The sequence below is a fragment of the Rhinatrema bivittatum genome, chromosome 4 (assembly GCF_901001135.1).
Source record: "Rhinatrema bivittatum chromosome 4, aRhiBiv1.1, whole genome shotgun sequence".
NCBI lineage: Eukaryota > Metazoa > Chordata > Amphibia > Gymnophiona > Rhinatrematidae > Rhinatrema > Rhinatrema bivittatum.
The window spans coordinates 5,290,000-5,308,951 of record NC_042618.1 but is presented as its reverse complement, the minus strand read 5'-3'; the positions used below and the strand labels follow the sequence as shown (position 1 = coordinate 5,308,951).

The 18,952-nt window shown below is 48.4% G+C and overlaps 1 protein-coding gene across 2 annotated transcripts; it reads left to right on the top strand.

The window, feature by feature from the left end:
- The first annotated feature begins 1,234 nt into the window (after positions 1-1,234).
- DIO2 (iodothyronine deiodinase 2) lies at positions 1,235-18,187 on the top strand. Of its 2 annotated transcripts, none has more exons than XM_029597695.1 (2): positions 1,235-1,932; positions 13,436-18,187. In XM_029597695.1, exons 1-2 carry the CDS (start codon positions 1,711-1,713, stop codon positions 14,021-14,023), a joined length of 810 nt encoding a protein of 269 aa, XP_029453555.1. In that variant the 5' UTR covers positions 1,235-1,710; the 3' UTR covers positions 14,024-18,187. The 2 variants fall into 2 exon arrangements, with proteins under 2 accessions (XP_029453555.1, XP_029453556.1); XM_029597696.1 differs by having other exon boundaries at positions 13,436-13,993.
- The last annotated feature ends 765 nt before the right edge of the window (positions 18,188-18,952 follow it).

Genomic DNA, 18,952 nt, shown 5'->3' with positions numbered 1-18,952 from the left:
CCCCGGGAGCTCCTGCTGTATAATAAGTGCAGAGACTCAGCCCCGGGAGCTCCTGCTGTATAATAAGTGCAGAGACTGAGCCCCGGGAGCTCCTGCTGTTTAATAAGTGCAGAGACTGAGCCCCCGGGAGCTCCTGCTGTATAATAAGTGCAGAGACTCAGCCCCGGGAGCTCCTGCTGTTTAATAAGTGCAGAGACTCAGCCCCGGGAGCTCCTGCTGTTTAATAAGTGCAGAGACTCAGCCCCGGGAGCTCCTGCTGTATAATAAGTGCAGAGACTCAGCCCCGGGAGCTCCTGCTGTTTAATAAGTGCAGAGACTCAGCCCCGGGAGCTCCTGCTGTATAATAAGTGCAGAGACTCAGCCCCGGGAGCTCCTGCTGTTTAATAAGTGCAGAGACTGAGCCCCCGGGAGCTCCTGCTGTATAATAAGTGCAGAGACTGAGCCCCCGGGAGCTCCTGCTGTGTAATAAGTGCATGGATTGAGCCCCCGGGAGCTCCTGCTGTGTAATAAGTGCAGGGACTGAGCCCTCGGGAGTTCCTGCTGTATAATAAGTGCAGGGACTGAGCCCCCGGGAGCTCCTGCTGTTTAATAAGTGCAGAGACTCAGCCCCCGGGAGCTCCTGCTGTTTAATAAGTGCAGAGACTCAGCCCCGGGAGCTCCTGCTGTGTAATAAGTGCAGAGACTCAGCCCCGGGAGCTCCTGCTGTGTAATAAGTGCAGAGACTCAGCCCCGGGAGCTCCTGCTGTGTAATAAGTGCAGGGACTGAGTCCCCCCCCCCCCCCCCAAGTTTCTTGCCCTTTAAAACCTCAGGGACCGTGTTCCTGGGAATTCCTGCCCTGCTCAAAACTGATAGAGTTGCCTTGTTAATCATTTCAAGAAGTGAACTTTTTTATTTGCTTTTTGATGTTTCTCTTCCCGCGGCGTTGTTTAAGGAGTGTTTGAAAGTTTTCACGCCGGCAGCCTCGCGGCTCTTTTGCCCTTTCTAAGTGATGGAAAAGCGGCTGGAAGGGCTGCGGGCATCCCTGCCCCTGGTCCCTGCTCCGGAGCTGAATGTACGTATGATTGCACTCAGGCAGCACAGGGGCTGTACCAGGGAAAAAGGGTTTCCTCAGCCTTAAATACCAAGCAAATCCCGCCTCCTTGGGAAAAAAAAAAAAAGTCCTTACAGAGTTCCCCTTTTCCTAGTCCATGCATTGGCGGCCAAAGCAAAGCCCATTTCCACATTGACGTCAGGAACAGATCTTCCACTGGATTACTCTTTTCATTACTGTATTGCTGCAATTCACCTGGGGATGTATAAAAAGGCTTCAGGGGAAGCGGACGGGCAGCAGAGGGAACCTTTCAGTACCACAGAGAGGGAGAGGCAGAGCGCGCGAGTCTGGGAAACATGAAAACGGTTTCTTTAAAAGCTTTGCCTTGAGAGCAGGGATTGCTGCTGGTGCAAAGAGCAAAATCATTTCCCAGCAAAGTGCAAGGGCGGGAAGCTCAAGTTCCCTGCAAGAAGACCTCCTTCTCAGGTTTTTGTAACTTTTGGAAACTTTGAGCAGAGAAGGTTCTGCTCTGGGCTGAGGTGGTGGTGGTGGGGGGACGACAGCCTTAATCTCATTCAGGACTCCCCAGAGCCCCTGCCCTGCAGTCAGAGGCTGCCCCAGAGAGAAATCCCCCCCCCCCCTGCAGGTTAGTGGGTGAGGGGGAGGTGGGGCAGCCAGGATGGGTCTGCTGAGCGTGGACCTCTTGATAACCCTGCAGATCCTGCCCGGCTTCTTCTCCAACTGCCTGTTCCTGGCTCTGTACGACTCCGCCATCCTCCTGAAGCACGTGCTGCTGCTGCTCAGCCGCTCCAAGTCTACCCGCCATGAGTGGCGTCGCATGCTGACCTCAGAGGGACTGCGCTGCGTCTGGAACAGCTTCCTCCTCGACGCCTACAAGCAGGTACGCGCCAGCCCCCGGCGCTTCCACTTCATTGGCGAGGGAGCAGTAGGAAGGGAGAGTTGAGGATGTGGGGGGTGGTGCGCAGGAGGGAGAAGGGGGCTAGAAGGGGGTGATTTCAGCAGCCCCCCCCCCCCTGAGACTGCTTTCCTCTCATCCTATGGAGTCTCTCAGGAGGGAGATCCCATGCTGCTAATGAGTGAAATCCCCTGCCAGATCATGAGCGAGGGAGACCTCAACCCTCATCTATGGGGGGAGATCCTGCTCAGTCTCCAATAAGGGACAGCCTACGCCTCTCACCTTGCTTTTTGTAGCCTTCACTAGGGCTATTAGGGACCTTTTGATATTTAAGAGAGAGATGCCATGATCCTGGTAATGAGAGAAATGGAGAAGTTTAAATTGAGATTAATGCTCTGACACAGAGAGTAACTGATACTCCACTGGGAAAAAAAATTCCATTCAGCTTTTCTCGTGCACAGAAAAATTGTTGTTGGTTGAAAGCAAACTTAAAAGACAAGGTGGCAAGGTGCATCTATGAGGGGAGAGAGAGATCCCGGTGAAAGGCAGCAAATCCGGGACTCCTGGTAGGAGAAACTTTTTCCCAGGGTAAAAAATACGGTGTAAGTAAACCTCTGTCACCCGTGCATGCCCCGTAAGACAGGGACAGATGCAGTAAGGTTGGGTTTCTTACGATCGCAACTTTCTTAACAAAACTATGCTTGTATGTGGGTGTGTGCATGAGTGCACAACTGTTCGTTCTGACCCCCTCTGGATACAGTAAGAGCATGTTGGGATTTTGCTTATAAGACCAGGTGGAGCTGTACAGCGAGGGATGTGCAGGAATACCGTGCAGTGCGAGGCTCACTGACTCGTGCAGAAGAAATGACAGGGCAGTGTTATTTGAGACTGAAACTGCACTTTGCTTGAGTTGTGCTGAAAGTGAGCGCTTGCTTGCACTTCTCTGTCTCTAGATGGTAAGAGGGTGGGGAGCCAGCGGGATTCCTGTCTCTGCCTCGCTCCCTAATCCCCAGCTGGAACTCGGTCAGTGAAGAGACCAAGAAACTTCTTGCAGGGCTGGGAGCCACCAGAGATAAACCCAAATCACCCTGAGGCTCGGAGCAGCTTTCCCTGCGGGCTGTCATGGATTTTGGTGGTGGTGGTGGTAGGGGAGGGGAGTTTTCAGGGGGGCAGGGCTATGTGCAGAGGTGGGATTTGTATGGTCCCGGTACCTTTCACGCTGGGCGCTGTGCAGCTCAGAACTGTATCCCTGCCAAGGAGCAGCTGAGAACGGCAGCTCCAGAGCGTGCCTTATCAGCGAGGCTCCTGCTGCTGGCATAGGCTGCTCTGCACAGCCATTGATTCCTTGCGCAGTGAAATCCTTTCACTGCGAGCCACCACGTTAGTCACCGACCCCAGGGCATGAGTGCCCTCTCACGGCCAGTCTGTATTTCATGCCAGGTGTGACAGGGCACAGCATTGCACTCTGGACAGAGGAATTCACAAACTCATTCTCTGGCACGCAGAGCAGAATACCCTCTGCTTGCTCTTTCAGACTTCACTGGCGTTTCCACGCCACAGGGAGCTGGCAGTATTCAGAGGGCAAGAGTAAGCCAGGGAAAGATGAGGAAGGAGGAGGAGCTTTGCGAATCGGTGGGGAGTTTTCCTTTTTCATTACTGACTGAGGATATCGGCCCCTGCAGTAATACCCCTGGCCTGTTGCCCCAACTGGAAGGATTCACTGCCGACCGGATATTTTCCTAAAGCAAAAGTCTGGAGGCAGAGCCGCGCACGCAGGTCTGCTTCAGCTGGAGACGTCTGGGAGGCGCTGAGGCATCCAGTGGAGCTCTGGAAGAGAGGAGTAGGGTGGAGGGAGCAATGCAAGCCAGGGGCCGCTAAGAGAGGCAAATGTAGAGCGTTTAAACTTAGGTTGGGTGCCTTAACAGTTTGGACAGCCCAAGCCTGGGCCCCTGCAGCGTACCTGGAGGAGAAAGCTGCTGGGGAGCAGGGATGCCTGGAAGCTGTCGCCATAGGCAATCTTCACTCACTACCCTGCTGCCCTCATGGCTTTGCAGACCGTGCCATGCCTGCACCTCTCCATGCGTCCCCTGGCTGGGAGCACAAATTGCACCAATGAACGTAGCGTGGGAAAAGGGAACAGTTTAGGAGCTGTGCTAGAAACCATTTCCAGATCACTGAGTAACACATTAAAGACGCCGATAAATTCTTGTTTTATAAGCCCGGTAACAGCGTGAGCATAGCTGCTAGTCTAAAGTATTACCAAGAGGAAAATTGCCTGATCGTATACATCAGATGGTGTGACCGTAGAACATAAGCCAGGGGCTGAAACTGGTAGCCTGCACTAGGACGTTAGGTGAGCAGAGTACTGTACATGTTTTCCTTGTAGGCATTCAGATTAGAGAGAGGACAAATTAATCAAAAACCCACTGTGGCTAGGTGTTGAGAGAAAAGTGTTTTGAGCAGTCTTAGGAAGCACCTGATTCCTTACTTTGTAATGAAAGTGCTCCGTGGGGACTGACGGTCATTCAGTGGCTCTACCAGATCTTACTGAACCACCTGGTGACTAGAGAGAGACATAGAGACCGTCGGGCTCAGATTTCCAAAGCTTGTGCTTTAACCTAGAAAGAAAAGACAAACAGACGGCCTGCTGTCTTTTTTTTTTTGGCCTCTTTTGCAAGCCTGCGGGGATATCTGGTGCCACAAGCAACAGCTGCGCCTCCGAGGGACTGACGCTTCCATTCGAAGGCGGGAGTCATGGCCGTGGGATGGGACTCCGACATCACAGCGCCCGCGGGCATCAGGGAGAGCGGGGATGCTGCCCTGATTAAGAGCACCAGCCCTCGCCTCTCAAAAGCCTGGGAAATTAAATGCCAGTGCCAAAGCTCTGCAAAGAAAAAGAAAAGTGAGCTACCGGAAAAAAAAAAAAGATATGAAAAGCCCAAAAGCAGGAAAGAAGAGCAAAAGCAAAATCTCTTGAGCAAACTGAGGTTAGGATCTGACACTGCAGCTTTAATTAATGTCAGCTCTTTCTGTCTTCCCCCTCACTCCCACCCCCTTGTCCCATACCCTCCAAAATATATGATGTAGCGAGAAAAACAAACAACTCGGATGACGACATCCGTGAAAGTAAATCTCCTTTCAAGCCTCGGAAAGTAAAAAAAAGGGTCTTTAGAAGATCAGAGCAGAGCTCCGTCAAGTCCAATTAGATGAGGGCACTTCCTCTTCTCATTGACGGAGCTGCAATGTTGGAGCTGAGATTTCCTTTCTTCATTGAGTGCCTACGCTGGAAGCGATGTAGGTACAGGCCTCTGGTCATTGTTCCTCCCGCCGGCCTGAATGCTGTTTCCTGAAAACGGGCCTCATTAAGGATGAAAAAGCAGCCAGAACAGGGACCCAAGATAAGAGGCGGCACTAGACCTTCTCTGATCTGCAGACAAAGAGGTCGCTTCTGATGCTGAATCCCATGTTGGCAGCGTGGTGTTCATTGCTGGAAAGTAGTGTCTGCCTGCGGGGGTGAGAAATCAGGTAGCAAAGCGACTGTGACCCGGCACTGTTGGAGCAGAGCCAGAAAGGGCGAGGGGAGCTTGGCAGGAGCGCTAACGCCAGTTCTACACAAGGGAAAGAAGAGGACCAAGTCTGAAGAAGACCTTTCTGGGAAAACAAATAAGCATGGGGGGGTGTGGAACTTGCTGATATGACGGTTACTACCCTTTCTTTCTTTCTTTCTTTCTTTCTTTCTTTCTTTCTTTCTTTCTTTCTTTCTTTATTTATTAACTTTTTTTAACCAACATGCCTGATACTTTGGATGCAACTCCATCATTGCTCTCTGCTTCAACAGCAAGAAGTAATAGGGACTTGGACTCAGACAGCAACCCACAAGGACCCTGACTTGACAGTTTGGGGAAACTAAATAAGGGGGTGACTTGTAGGGCGCGGCAGATGCTACCTTAAGCTTGCTGGGCAGTCTGGATGGAGCGTTTGGTCCTTTTCTCTGTTTCCATAGGGAGAGCCGCTGCTGCTTCTGGCCTGACGGTGCTTCCAAGTGATGCCGGGTGTTGGGGGTCCTGTCACCCTGACTCCCTCCCCCTCTGTCCAGGCTCACTAAGGAGCCCCAGCCCTGCCTGTAGGAGACATTACAACCTTGCCGCTATTTCCATTGCCAGGAGCAATGACTGCGCCCTCTGACCTCTTCCTCCACATTCTTCTTTTCTGACTCTCACCAAAGTTTTGAAGCGCTCTCTGTCTCTCTGTGAGCCAGAGAGGGAACACACAAATACAAGCTCAAAAATGACACTGAAAGGCAATCCGAAGCTCCTTGTAAACTCTGCAAGAAAAGGGCCTTCCTTTACTCTGTATCGTAAGCCACATGCAGGGTCTGATTCCAACTTGTTGGGCCTAGCTAAAAAGTACTAAATGGCCTAATCAGTTTGGCTGATTTGGACTTGCCTATGTGCATATCCCCTTTCCTCTCTATGTAGGAGTTGGAGCCTGCAAGTTTGAGACGTGGATAGCATAATATCTAATCATAATCCATAGCCAGCGTTTATATCACCTAGGGGAGAGAGAGAGAGAGAGAGATCTAAAGTGGCTGAACAACGGAACTGAGATGATCTGGGTCAGAAATAACAGGATACCACTCTGCTCCTACTCTTCCTATAGGACAGGTTTCTGTTCTGTGACCTCTTCTAGTCTTCCCAAGTTCACCTTTTCCTATCTTACGCAACTCCTGGCGTTTCCTATTAACATCTTCTTTCGTTTCTCACCCCCACCCAGCCTGCTGTGAAATATGCATTGCATCTACCGCGGTTTCTTCCATATGCAGCTGCTTTCTTTTCCCTATAATTCTGGTGACGGCACCAGAAGACATGCCATAGTCTTGTTATAGCTTGCTAGTCATACTTGTTATTGGTACATGCTAAGGAACCCAAGAGTCATTGGAGCTTTTAACCCCCGTGCCTCAGGAAAACTTCACCCATGCAGCACTCTTTGGAAAAAATCTCCCCTTTCTTGCAAACATATTTTTAGCCAAGAGATTTGCATCTCAGCAGTGTCCAGTTACACCCAGCTGAGTAAGCAGTAATTAGTCAGCACTGCTACAGTGCTCCCATACTTATTGGGCATAAACACAGCCCAGCCTTATGGGAGTAGCCAAACACGTGTGCATGGTGGGATGACGCTGCCAAGCTGAAAGTGTAGCAGATCTGCGCCTGCATCTTCATGTTGACTCATCAGTTATTCCCCTATCCAGCTGCACAAGTGACTCTGAGGTCACGTTTCTTCTTGACTTGGCTGCTTAGTCAAAAGACAGTGATTGGAAACAACAGAAAGGTTAGATGGAATGTGCTAAAATGGATGTTGTGTAAGACAAGACAATCTTACTAGGCAAGGAAGTTAATATTCTTTTCCCAGGGTTAAGGTTTTATGTTAGATTGCCTTAGCCAAGGATCCAGCCACTCGGGAGAGAGCCATTCTGTTTACAAGCAGCATCACCAGACTTTACAGGCGCAGCGCTCGAGTTGTAACAGAGAAGTACGAGATCACTGAATGTTTCCTGCTTTACCCTTTTTCACTCTGTATCCTGATGCATGTCAGCCACACTCACGTGGCTGGATGACTTGCTGCTTATCCGGATACCTTCCGAAGTAAAAGGGCCTGGGACAAATCCCCTCCCTCCCCCACAGCATTTCACAAATGGCCCCATCCCAACCCCTTTCTAAATGAGAAAATACGGCCCCGGGGCTCATGGTTCAGCCCCCCCCTTCCTCTGTTCTTGTCAGAAATCAAACTTGGACACCCCCCCCCCCCCAAGTGACCCATCCACTCACATTCCTAAAGTGCTGCGAAATCTCCCACACCCTGCCCAGGAACTCCCTGGACCCCCGTTCCCTGATACCTTTTAAATGCCATACCATGAGCAAGGTGCACATTTCTCCACTCCCGGGGCTTCCAGCGCTGATCATTCAGAGGCTCCACTGGAAGCGTAAGCTTTAGGTAAACTTATATTCCAGCACAGCCTCCAACAGATCAGCGCGGGAAGCGTAAGCTACAGGCCTCCGACAGAACAGCGCGGGAAGTGAATGCTACGGGCCTCCGACAAATCAGCGCGAGAAGCGTAAGCTATGGGCCTCCGACAGATCAGCGCAGGAAGCATAAGCTACGGGCCTACGACAGATCAGATCGGGAAGCATATGCAACGGGCCTCCAACAGATCAACGCGGGAAGCGTAAGCTACGGGCCTCCGACAGATCAGCGCAGGAAGTGAATGCTACGGGCCTCCGACAAATCAACGCGAGAAGCGTAAGCTACGGGCCTCCGACAGATCAGCACGGGAAGTGAATGCTACGGGCCTATGACAGATCAGCACGGGAAGTGAATGCTACCGGCATCCGACAAATCAGCGTGAGAAGCGTAAGCTACGGGCCTCCGACAGATCAGCGTGGGAAGCGTAAGCTACGGGCCTACGACAGATCAGCGCGGGAAGCGTAAGCTACGGGCCTCCGACAGATCAGCGCGGGAAGTGAATGCTACGGGCCTCCGACAAATCAGCGCGGGAAGCGTAAGCTACGGGCCTACGACAGATCAGCGCGGGAAGCGTAAGCTACGGGCCTACGACAGATCAGCGCGGGAAGCGTAAGCTACGGGCCTCCGACAGATCAGTGCGGGAAGAGTAAGCTACGGGCCTCCGACAGATCAGCACGGGAAGCGTAAGCTACGGGCCTCCGACAGATCAGCGTGGGAAGCGTAAGCTACGGGCCTACGACAGATCAGCGCGGGAAGAGTAAGCTACGGGCCTCCGACAGATCAGCGCGGGAAGCGTATGCTACGAGCCTCCGACAGATCAGCGCGGGAAGCGTAAGCTACGGGCCTCTGACATAGCGCGGGAAGCCTAACCTACGGGCCTACGACAGATCGGCGCTGGAGAAGCATATGCAACAGGCCTCCGACAGATCAGCACGGGAAGCGTAAGCTACGGGCTTCTGACAGATCAGCGCGGGAAGCGTATGCAACGGGCCTCCGACAGATCAGCGCGGGAAGAGTAAGCTACGGGCCTCCGACAGATCAGCGCGGGAAGCATAAGCTGCGGGCCTCCGACAGATCAGCGCAGGAAGCATATGCAACGGGCCTCCGATAGATCAGCGCGGGAAGCGTAAGCTATAGGCTTCCGACAGATCAGCACAGGAAGAGTAAGCTACGGGCCTCTGACATAGCGCGGGAAGCCTAACCTACAGGCCTACGACAGATCGGCGCTGGAGAAGCATATGCAACAGGCCTCCGACAGATCAGCGCGGGAAGCGTAAGCTACGGGCCTCCGACAGATCAGCGCGGGAAGAGTAAGCTACGGGCCTCCGACAGATCAGTGCGGGAAGCGTAAGCTATGGGCCTACGACAGATCAGCGCGGGAAGAGTAAGCTACGGGCCTCCGACAGATCAGCGCGGGAAGCGTAAGCTACGGGCCTCTGACATAGCGCGGGAAGCCTAACCTACGGGCCTACGACAGATCGGCGCTGGAGAAGCATATGCAACAGGCCTCCGACAGATCAGCACGGGAAGCGTAAGCTACGGGCTTCTGACAGATCAGCGCGGGAAGCGTATGCAACGGGCCTCCGACAGATCAGCGCGGGAAGAGTAAGCTACGGGCCTCCGACAGATCAGCGCAGGAAGCATATGCAACGGGCCTCCGACAGATCAGCGCGGGAAGCGTAAGCTATGGACTTCCGACAGATCAGCACAGGAAGAGTAAGCTACGGGCCTCTGACATAGCACGGGAAGCCTAACCTACGGGCCTACGACAGATCGGCGCTGGAGAAGCATATGCAACAGGCCTACGACAGATCGGCGCTGGAGAAGCATATGCAACAGGCCTCCGACAGATCAGCACGGGAAGCGTAAGCTACGGGCCTACGACAGATCGGCGCTGGAGAAGCATATGCAACAGGCCTCCGACAGATCAGGGCGGGAAGCGTAAGCTACGGGCCTCCGACAGATCAGCGCGGGAAGCATATGCAACAGGCCTCCGACACATCAGCGCGGGAAGAGTAAGCTACGGGCCTCCGACAGATCAGCGTGGGAAGCGTATGCAACGGGCCTCTGACAGATCAGCGAGGGAAGCGTAAGCTACGGGCTTCCGACAGATCGGTGCTGGAAGCCTAAGCTACGGGCCTCTGACAGATCAGCGCTGGAAGCCTAAGCTATGGGCCTCTGACAGATCAGTGCTGGAAGCCTAAGCTATGGGCCTACGACAGATCGGCGCTGGAAGCCTAAGCTACAGGCCTATGACAGATCGGCGCTGGAAGCCTAAGCTATGGGCCTCTGACAGATCGGCGCTGGAAGCATAAACTTTGGAATTCTGGAAGCGCCGGGAGTAGGGAACTGTGTACCTTGCTCCAAGCAGCTCATTTAAAGGTATCGGGGGGGGGGGGGGGGGGTTGTCCGGGAGTATCTGGGGGGAGGGGGGAATAGCACATTAGAATTCAGGATGTACACTATTTCGACAAGAACAAGGGAAAGGGGGCTGAACTGAGAGCCCCGGGACAGTATTTGCTCATTTGGGGGTGGGGACTGCACGTCCTGACGGGTCCACATGTGAAATTTTATGGGGGAAGGAAGGGATCAGGTCACAGGCCCTTTTACCTGCTTTTTTAAAACAGCTCTGTTTTCCCCGATGGCAGTGCTCTGCATTGCTGTAAAACATAAAACAGAAGTCCTTTAGATTTAAATTAATAATAACCAGCTTTATGAAATATAAAATATATAGTCACACAAAGATTACCTGGTAGCAGAAAAAAGGAATGTGGAAACAGCTCATAAAGGTTACATAAAGCCGTACCTTGTGCTCCCTTTCTTAAACCAAGCTGGTTAAAAATAATAGTAATGTAAAAGATAACTAAAAACTGCTGAAGCAGCCTTGCATCCATATATGAGTAGACCTCTTAGAGGCCCAGCTGTTTGCATTAGGCTTCCTTTTAAATACTCTTGCCAGAGTTATAAAATATTGCTGCTGTTCTTGCTTTCATTAAAGACCCATATATAAAACTTTGGGGACCGATACCCTTCATTCCAAGTCTGAATTTGATCTTTTGCTAAACCAACGTGGCTTGCTAGATGATAAGAGCGGAATATAACGGCAGATGAAGACCGCAAGGCCCTTTGAATCTGCCCAGTTCCTTCCAGCTCCAGATTTATGTTCACATCTGTGCCGCTCACTCTGCCCCTTGGAACCTCATCTCCTGCATTTATGCCATTGATGTATTTAAATATCTCAATCATCTTTACCCTCTCCTTCGTTTCCTCTAAAATATACATATTTGCATCCTGAAATCTCATTTCTTACGGATTATGAAATGAGGCAAACTAATGCAACGTGTGTGCAGGCTTTTTTTTTTTTTAAGGGTTTCCAAACGTATTCTGTTGAATTTAGCATTCCATGAGACTTTTTCTGAATGCAGACTCCAGCTATTGATCACCTTCCAACGCTGGTGTTCTTTGATAGATGTTTACCTTCTGGGGTTAGGACTGCCTTTTTAATTAAGTTCACTCATCCCCCTGAAGTTAATGGCTAATCTTGGCACCTGTTTTCAGTTTTTCTAGAGTCTAATAACATTTTTTGATGGAGAAGCTTCTAAATTTCTCCCATTGTTTTTACTATTTTAATTCCCAGGTACCTGAAGTTAAAGGAATTCATCTGTACAGCAAAATTACTGGTCATATCCATTAATCTCCTGTTCAATGGAAGCAAAATGGGTCTGAGTGGCAAACTCTTTTTCTGTTTATTGGTGTTAACCCTAGTCTTCACCAGCTGAAACTCCTTTTGCAGCCACACTAGCATTGCTCCTTTAAATAACTAAAAGTATTTTAAATGGGAGAGAAGAAATGGCCACTAGTTCTGTCTCTCCTCTGCAAGCTAGGCCTGCCAGGTTCTCTGGGTTGCTTTTGACTGCTGCCACCTGGTCTTTCCCTGCTACCACTTAAATGCCTCTTTATACAGTGATCTCGGCTGTGTTGGTTTCCCAGAGCACCAGTGCTTCTCTCCGAACCGTGGCTCCAGCCCATTCAATACCCGACTGACCAGCCACCAAGCTGCACTGCACTGTCACCATCCTCATTGGCTCCCCATTGGTGGATTCCTAGTCAGAATGAGAGTTAGTCCATGGTTATGTGCACCAGGTACTTCTGAGGCAGCCCGTATCGGTCTCTTTTAAAAACTGAAACCCAGAGCTGGCCTGGATTTAATTTCTGGCTCAGGTTTTCTGCTCCCCAGGCCGTGCTAGGGCTGGGGATATTCTGCCAAGGCAGCACTCACCTTCTCTGGGGGAGGTGGGGCAGAGAGTCATTCTCATTACACAATGGTGACATCTAGTGGCTGGATTGAGAGTTACAGAAAGAGCCCTGGTTTTTGACCCTGCCAAAGACTGTTGCTGCTGTGACTGGCTTTAAGTAAGTTGGGAAGGGGAAAATCCCTGAATAGTTGTGAATGAAGGCTGGATCCAGCTTTGGTTGGGTGCATTGGAAGAGGGCCGATGGGTTTTGAATTGAGTGTAAAAAATTGTCCACTTAACTGCATAAAACAGTGAAGGACCACACATGAAGCCAAATATAGTTGACTTAAATAAGAAGCGATATCCTACAAACATGCTAAGCTTCTGTGACTAGCAGCTGGAATCTACCGGAATCTACCCTTGGCAACGTGGACCAGAATAACGGGGCAGACTGGAGGGACCAGTTGGCCAGTTTCTGTCATCTGCTATGTTACTATGAAGCCCAAAGGAAGAGAAAACTGCTGAGTTAATAATAATAATGTTTCTGTAGGAAGTAAAACGTTGCCTAGTCTGCTTAGCACCAACCTAGATTTTTCATTATGGTAAAAAAACGTGGGGTGCTAATTCTGTATTTTCCAATAGCCATATACCCCTTTGCCTTATTTAAAGCCTTGTCAGCCCCAGATATTTTGCTCTGAACCATCTTCTTGGCTCTGTTCCTCTCCTGTGGATCTCAGTCCAGGTTCTCATTTTATATCTCAGACTGCCCCTCTTCTTAGCAAATTCCAGTAGAGCTAACCTCAGTGTAAATAAACTGAAATCTATCCCAGTGTAAATCATGTACAGTGTCTCCTATAACAATCAGATTCTGCAATGATAAGTTCCATCAGTCACAAATATATTGCATTGCATTGTTATAAAGAGGGCCTACTATTTGTAATTACAGTTTTGCCATAAAAGTGTGAATGTACTTCAACATGAAATCCTTCCACAGTGCCGTTCTTTTTCCCTTAGTGTTTGCAGACAAGATGCCGATGTCGTTTTCATCCTGTCAGGCCATGCTCATTCCTTACAAAGCATAAGGCGAAATGGGCATCAAACTGATTTGAGAACACAATCATTTTTACCATTTGAGAAAATGCTACACTGATATATTTAGCCCTTTAACTGAGTTTATTGACTGACTTTTTGGGGTGCTGCAGTTATTGTCTCATGTCTTTCCATTTAACCAGGTAAAACTGGGCGGAGATGCACCAAACTCCAGTGTGGTCTATGTCCCTAATGGCAGAAGGAGGAAGAGCATGGGTGGCAAGTATGGGATGGAGTGTCGCCTTCTAGACTTCGCCACCTCGGAGCGCCCGCTGGTTGTCAACTTTGGCTCAGCCACCTGACCTCCCTTTATCAGCCAGCTGCCAGCCTTCAGCAAGATGGTGGAAGAGTTTTCGAGCGTTGCCAACTTCTTGTTGGTTTACATCGATGAGGCTCATCCACTGGATGGCTGGGCTGCTCCTGGGATTTCCAGCTCCTCGTTTGAAGTGAGGAAACACAAGAAACAAGAAGACCGTTGTGCAGCAGCCCACAAGCTGCGGGATCACTTCTCCCTTCCACCCCAGTGCCAGGTGGTGGCTGACTGCATGGACAACAACGCCAATGTGGCCTATGGGGTCTCCTTTGAGAGAGTGTGCATTGTGCAAAGACAGAAAATTGTCTATTTGGGAGGCAAAGGACCCTTCTTTTACAACCTTCGAGAGGTCCGGCTTTGGCTGGAGCAGACCTTCAGCAAGAGATGAAGAGCATCAAGAGTGGGTCCCTCCAAGTAATATGAAAGGGAAAGGATTTAAAAAGATTGTAGCTTCAGTGGATTCAGCCAGATTGGAAGTTTCAGCAGCAATTTCTCAAAAAGTATAGAACGCCTACTGACAAATAGCCCCTCCTGTATTATAAACCTGGCAGCCTAAGACCCAGAAAAAAGACCTCTTAAAAGGGGCTAAATGTTTCAAATAATCACCATCTTTAAGAAGTAACGAGGTCATAAAAGTCTACTCTTTAATCCTCCCTGGAAGGTGCTCCATTCAAACTGTGATCAGACAGTGTTTATAAGTGGGCGAGAGGAGCAGAGGTGATTAACATGATCAAGGTGGGGAGGACCGCAGGAGAGAAGAAAGAACTTGAACTGGTAACGTTCCACGTCGGCGGCTCTTTACATAAAGAAGACGTTGAGCATTAGGGTCTGCGTGGGAAAGCACAGCTCACACCAAAGGCTTAGACACAGCTTGAGAAAGAGCTGTGCTGCCTAACACAACAGTCGTATCTCAGAACGGGACAATTTATTTATTCTATTGCCTTTTATTTGTTGTTTTTATTCCCCTAAAGTAATAAAAGATAGCTAGAGCAGGGGATTTTTTTGTTTTTAGTTTTTATAAGGTAACTTATTTCTTAGTGCTAATTGTGCAGTGTACATCTTGGGGGAATGAAAACAAGAACCATTGTACCTCATTGGATGGGGAGCCACAGGAAAGATTTTTCTTCTCCTGTGGATTTCATTTGGGCTTCTAAAGACCATGCCACGAAGCTGGACATTGGTTCCATACTAATCCATTGTGAGCATGGAACAGCTGGACAACTCTCAGACAGAGATTTATCACCCATATTCTTTTATTGTGTAGCCAAAGGGGACTCAGATGCACTGTTGTCCCAAATAGAACTTAAAAGGTCCGTCATCCCTTACGCACTGGTATATCATCCAACCACTGTGTAAATTCCATCTGCTTAATTCCCATCCACTGACAATGGGACCAATATTCAAAATGAAACGTTTATTTGACTTAGCCAGATTGGCTTTTCTGGCTAACTTAAATGGGATATTCAGCAGGCTGTCAAATATCCATGTACAAATGGCTACTTAGCCAGATAAGTTAAATCTGCTCTGTGAGATGTCTAACTTATCTGGTTAACTTAACTGGATAAGGCAGAATATCGGTTAAGATCACCAGAAAGTAGCCCTGCCTCAATCTGCCCATTGCCCATGCCCACCCCCAAGATATCCAGCTATCTACTTAGCTAGATAAATACTTATCCGGCCAAGTGGCACTCGCTAAAGATACCCAAATAATCAGCAGCTACCACTTACCCAGATAAGTTGAGCTAAATGTCAGCCTCCCCATGTCCCAATTCATTTTGCCTTGTAGGGAAGGTTTAACCAATGAAAAACAGGCCAACCTAAGATGGAGTCCAAGCCAAGCCATTTTAAACCTGAAGCCTCCTCCTTACGTTTAGTGAAACGGGATGGAAGGGCGATAAAAGGCTGTTGACTGGAAGAGTTGCATTATCTGGAGCTATTACCTCTCCTCTGGAGTTGTCTCTTTGTACACATAGAAAAGACAGGTCAAGAAACAAGTTGTAGCTGATAACTTTTAATTGAACCAAATGAAAATATTTGCGACTGGTTTTCCAGGCCTGTGCATAAAGGATATCATCTCCAGCTTGATTCTTGCCCTTTGTTTTTACACACCAAAGTGGACCACTGAGCAGCCAGCCACACTGCTTCCCTGTGACACAGAACTAAGCTTTCTAGCTCACGTCGGCTCCATTTATGGTTAGAATAGCGTTTTGATACTGATTGGAGAAAACAGAAAGTAAAGCTCAGATGTGTTCATCCATGTGCTAGTGCATTTTAGCTTTCGCATGAACCTCACTAATGACACAGATATTGTAGAGCGACTGGATGACTCCATGGAGATGTGATCCTCTAACCCTGTACTTTTGATTCATATCCCAAAGAATTCTGATGTTTATAGTTCTTTTTTCCTGTTAAGATATAATGCTACAAAATTTTGGAATTTTTTGGGGTGGAAGATTGAAAAACCAGGACAGGAGAAAAATAACCTGCATTAGTTTGTGTAATGTGTTAGCTCAGTGACCAAAGGAGATCAGAGCAAAATACATCCTGAGCTTTATGAAGTAACTCTACCATAAACAAGCAGTGAATTCAGCCAACAGCTTGGCAAAAATCAGCAGTCATATGCAAGGTAGATAACCAAAAGATTTGATCATCACAGGATCACCAGAGTTCTATGCCACTGTGCTTTATACTGCATTAGGGCTGGTGCTTCCATGAGGCAAACTAGGTGGGTCATCTAGAGCGCCACAATTTGGGAGGCATGAGGCTCAGACAGGTTCTGTGCCCGAGCCAGTACCTCCAAAGAAAGGAGTGCTGTGCTGGAGCTGCCACCAGTGGGCAGGTTGGGGAGGGGAGAGCATGAGCGAAGGCTCACCCAGGATGCCAAATGCTCCTGCACCAACCCCGTACTGCATTCCTGTTCTGCAGACGGTGCTTAACGTGGGGACCTGGCAGTGGATGAGCGCCTTCCTATTGGTGTCCTCCACACAAGTAGATTTGCAATGATTGCAGACACCCAACATCCACACCTACAGTCCCTGAATGTAATCTGCTTTGAAGTGCCAAAAAGGTGGAATGTAAAATAAATAAATAAACATCGTGCAGGTTTTGCACCTGGGGCCTTATTTGTCAACCATTCACATCCATTTTATGACTTTGGGAACATGAATTCAAAAATTAAGTTGTACGTATGTAGTAGTGTGCAGTATCTCAACAGGATTTGGATGTGATACATCAAACTATTCTGATTAATGAGCAATCAAGTTAGGATGCTGTCTGCACTGCCACTTTCTGTGGTGGCACTGCCGATCACTAGAATACCAAGCAGAAATCCACATTTAGCCTCTAGGGTTGACTGCAGGGTGTCATGCCAGTTTCTGGCCCACAGAATGAGTAAGGGTTGGCAATAGTCTCTACCTTGATAATGATGATTTGGGCCATTCAGGTAATGCTGTGATAGTACCTTTGGTTGAATCTGTTCTCTCAGTTTGTGGATTCATTATGTTGATCAGTTCCGATGGTGTAATAGATGAGCTTTTAACCCCCCCGGAGATTCTCTTCTCCAGTACCTAAAAAAGGGGCCTCTGTAGGCTTAAAATCATCCACACTGTCATCTTTGGGTAACTCTTACAGGAATCCAAAAATTGTATCACAACCTGCAAAGAATCTGCATTTTTCCAGGACCAATTAAATTGTCCTATACCTTCACTATTATTGTATTTTAATGTCACACTGATTTGGCAATAAACAGCCCTTCAGTTATTATAGTTTCTTTGACCAGTGAGAGAAAATGCTAAGGAATGTGCTTTGTCTTCTCTGTCATTGTGTCTTCATGTGTTGTTCCTATTCGTAAGGCATTTTGTGAACTTAAAGAAAAAAACGGTACCTGCACGTAGGACTTCTGCACTTACAGGGTTAATACTTATTGCTTGCAGATAACCCCTACCTTGGAACTTCCTAAAGTTTGTACATGGCCTAAAGCTTTATCAGTTGGACTCTACCTCTGTCAAAGATAAAGCAAGCATTAAAGAACTATCTCAAAAGTATTTTGTACATGCGGCATACTGTGAGTCTCAGGTATGTTGGAGTCTCCAGAATGTTTAGCTCCTGAGAGACACTTGGAGGTCAACTGGACAAATTCCTACCAGTCGCCAACAGAGCTCTGTCAGTCTTCAGGAAGGGGTTGGGGGAGACTAGCCACAGGTTCCCTGTATGTAGGTATCTTTGGACTATAGGCCCGCCTACAGATGCTCCACTATTACTTTAGGCCTACGATATGTACAGTCTGTTACCCAAACTCTTGACAAACGAGAGTAACATTGCAGTGAATAGGGAAGGTGAGGGGGTCTCCAGTGTATTCATGAAGAGTACTAACGAAAGAGAGGCTCTCTCTCTGTTGGTATTCAGATGACATTACGTTTGCTCCCCTCTCTGCCTCTCCTTTTATGGGTACTTCATAAGTAGGGTCTATCACTCCCCCAATGTTACAGAACTGCTTCCCAGGAAACTGTGTACCGGTGCTTTCGTCAAACGTGCTTTAGAATGCCTGTACTACTCGTCTTTTAATAAAAGCTGAAGAAAAGGACCGGCCTTGGTTATTTTGTCTCTTTATTACGAACAGGTAGAAGAAATCTCTTTCACCAAATTGAATTGGTTTAATATTTATTTATTTTTTTATTTAACAATTTTATATACCGACCTTCATAGTAGATTACCATATCGGATCGGTTTACAGTTTAACAAAGGGAAAAAAACTAGAGTAACAAATTCACGTAAACGAAAGATAACCAAAGCAGGAATAAGTCAAAGTTACAATCAACAGGGGGCGAGAACTTGGAAGCTTGCAACAAGCTGGAAAGAAGAAAAGGCCAGTAAAGTAATTTTACCGTAGAGTGTACAAGTTACAAACTTAAGAACGGTGCTTTAATCTGAAGTCTAAGAGTCCATTTATTTTTTTCTTTGAGAAACGGAGTGACAGACTGGGTAAGAAAGAAGGCCAGCTAGTGATTGTCTGGTGGTTCAGGGAAGGCTTGGAGAAAGAGCCAGGTTTTAAGATTTTTCCTGAAAGTTAATAGGCATGGCTCCAGTCTGAGGTTTGATGGGATACTATTCCAGATGGAAGGGCCTGCTGTCGAAAAGGCTCTGTCTTTGGTCGTAGCGAGGCGTGTAGCTTTAGTGGGTGGAACATTAAGAGTGCCTTTGTAAATGTCTCTAGTTGGTCTGTTAGAGGAGTAAAGTTTGAAAGGTATTTCTAGGTCAAGTTGAAGTTGATGATGGATGGTTTTATGGATTAAGGTGATTGATTTGTATAGAATTCTGTAATTTACTGGTAACCAGTGTAGGTTCCTGA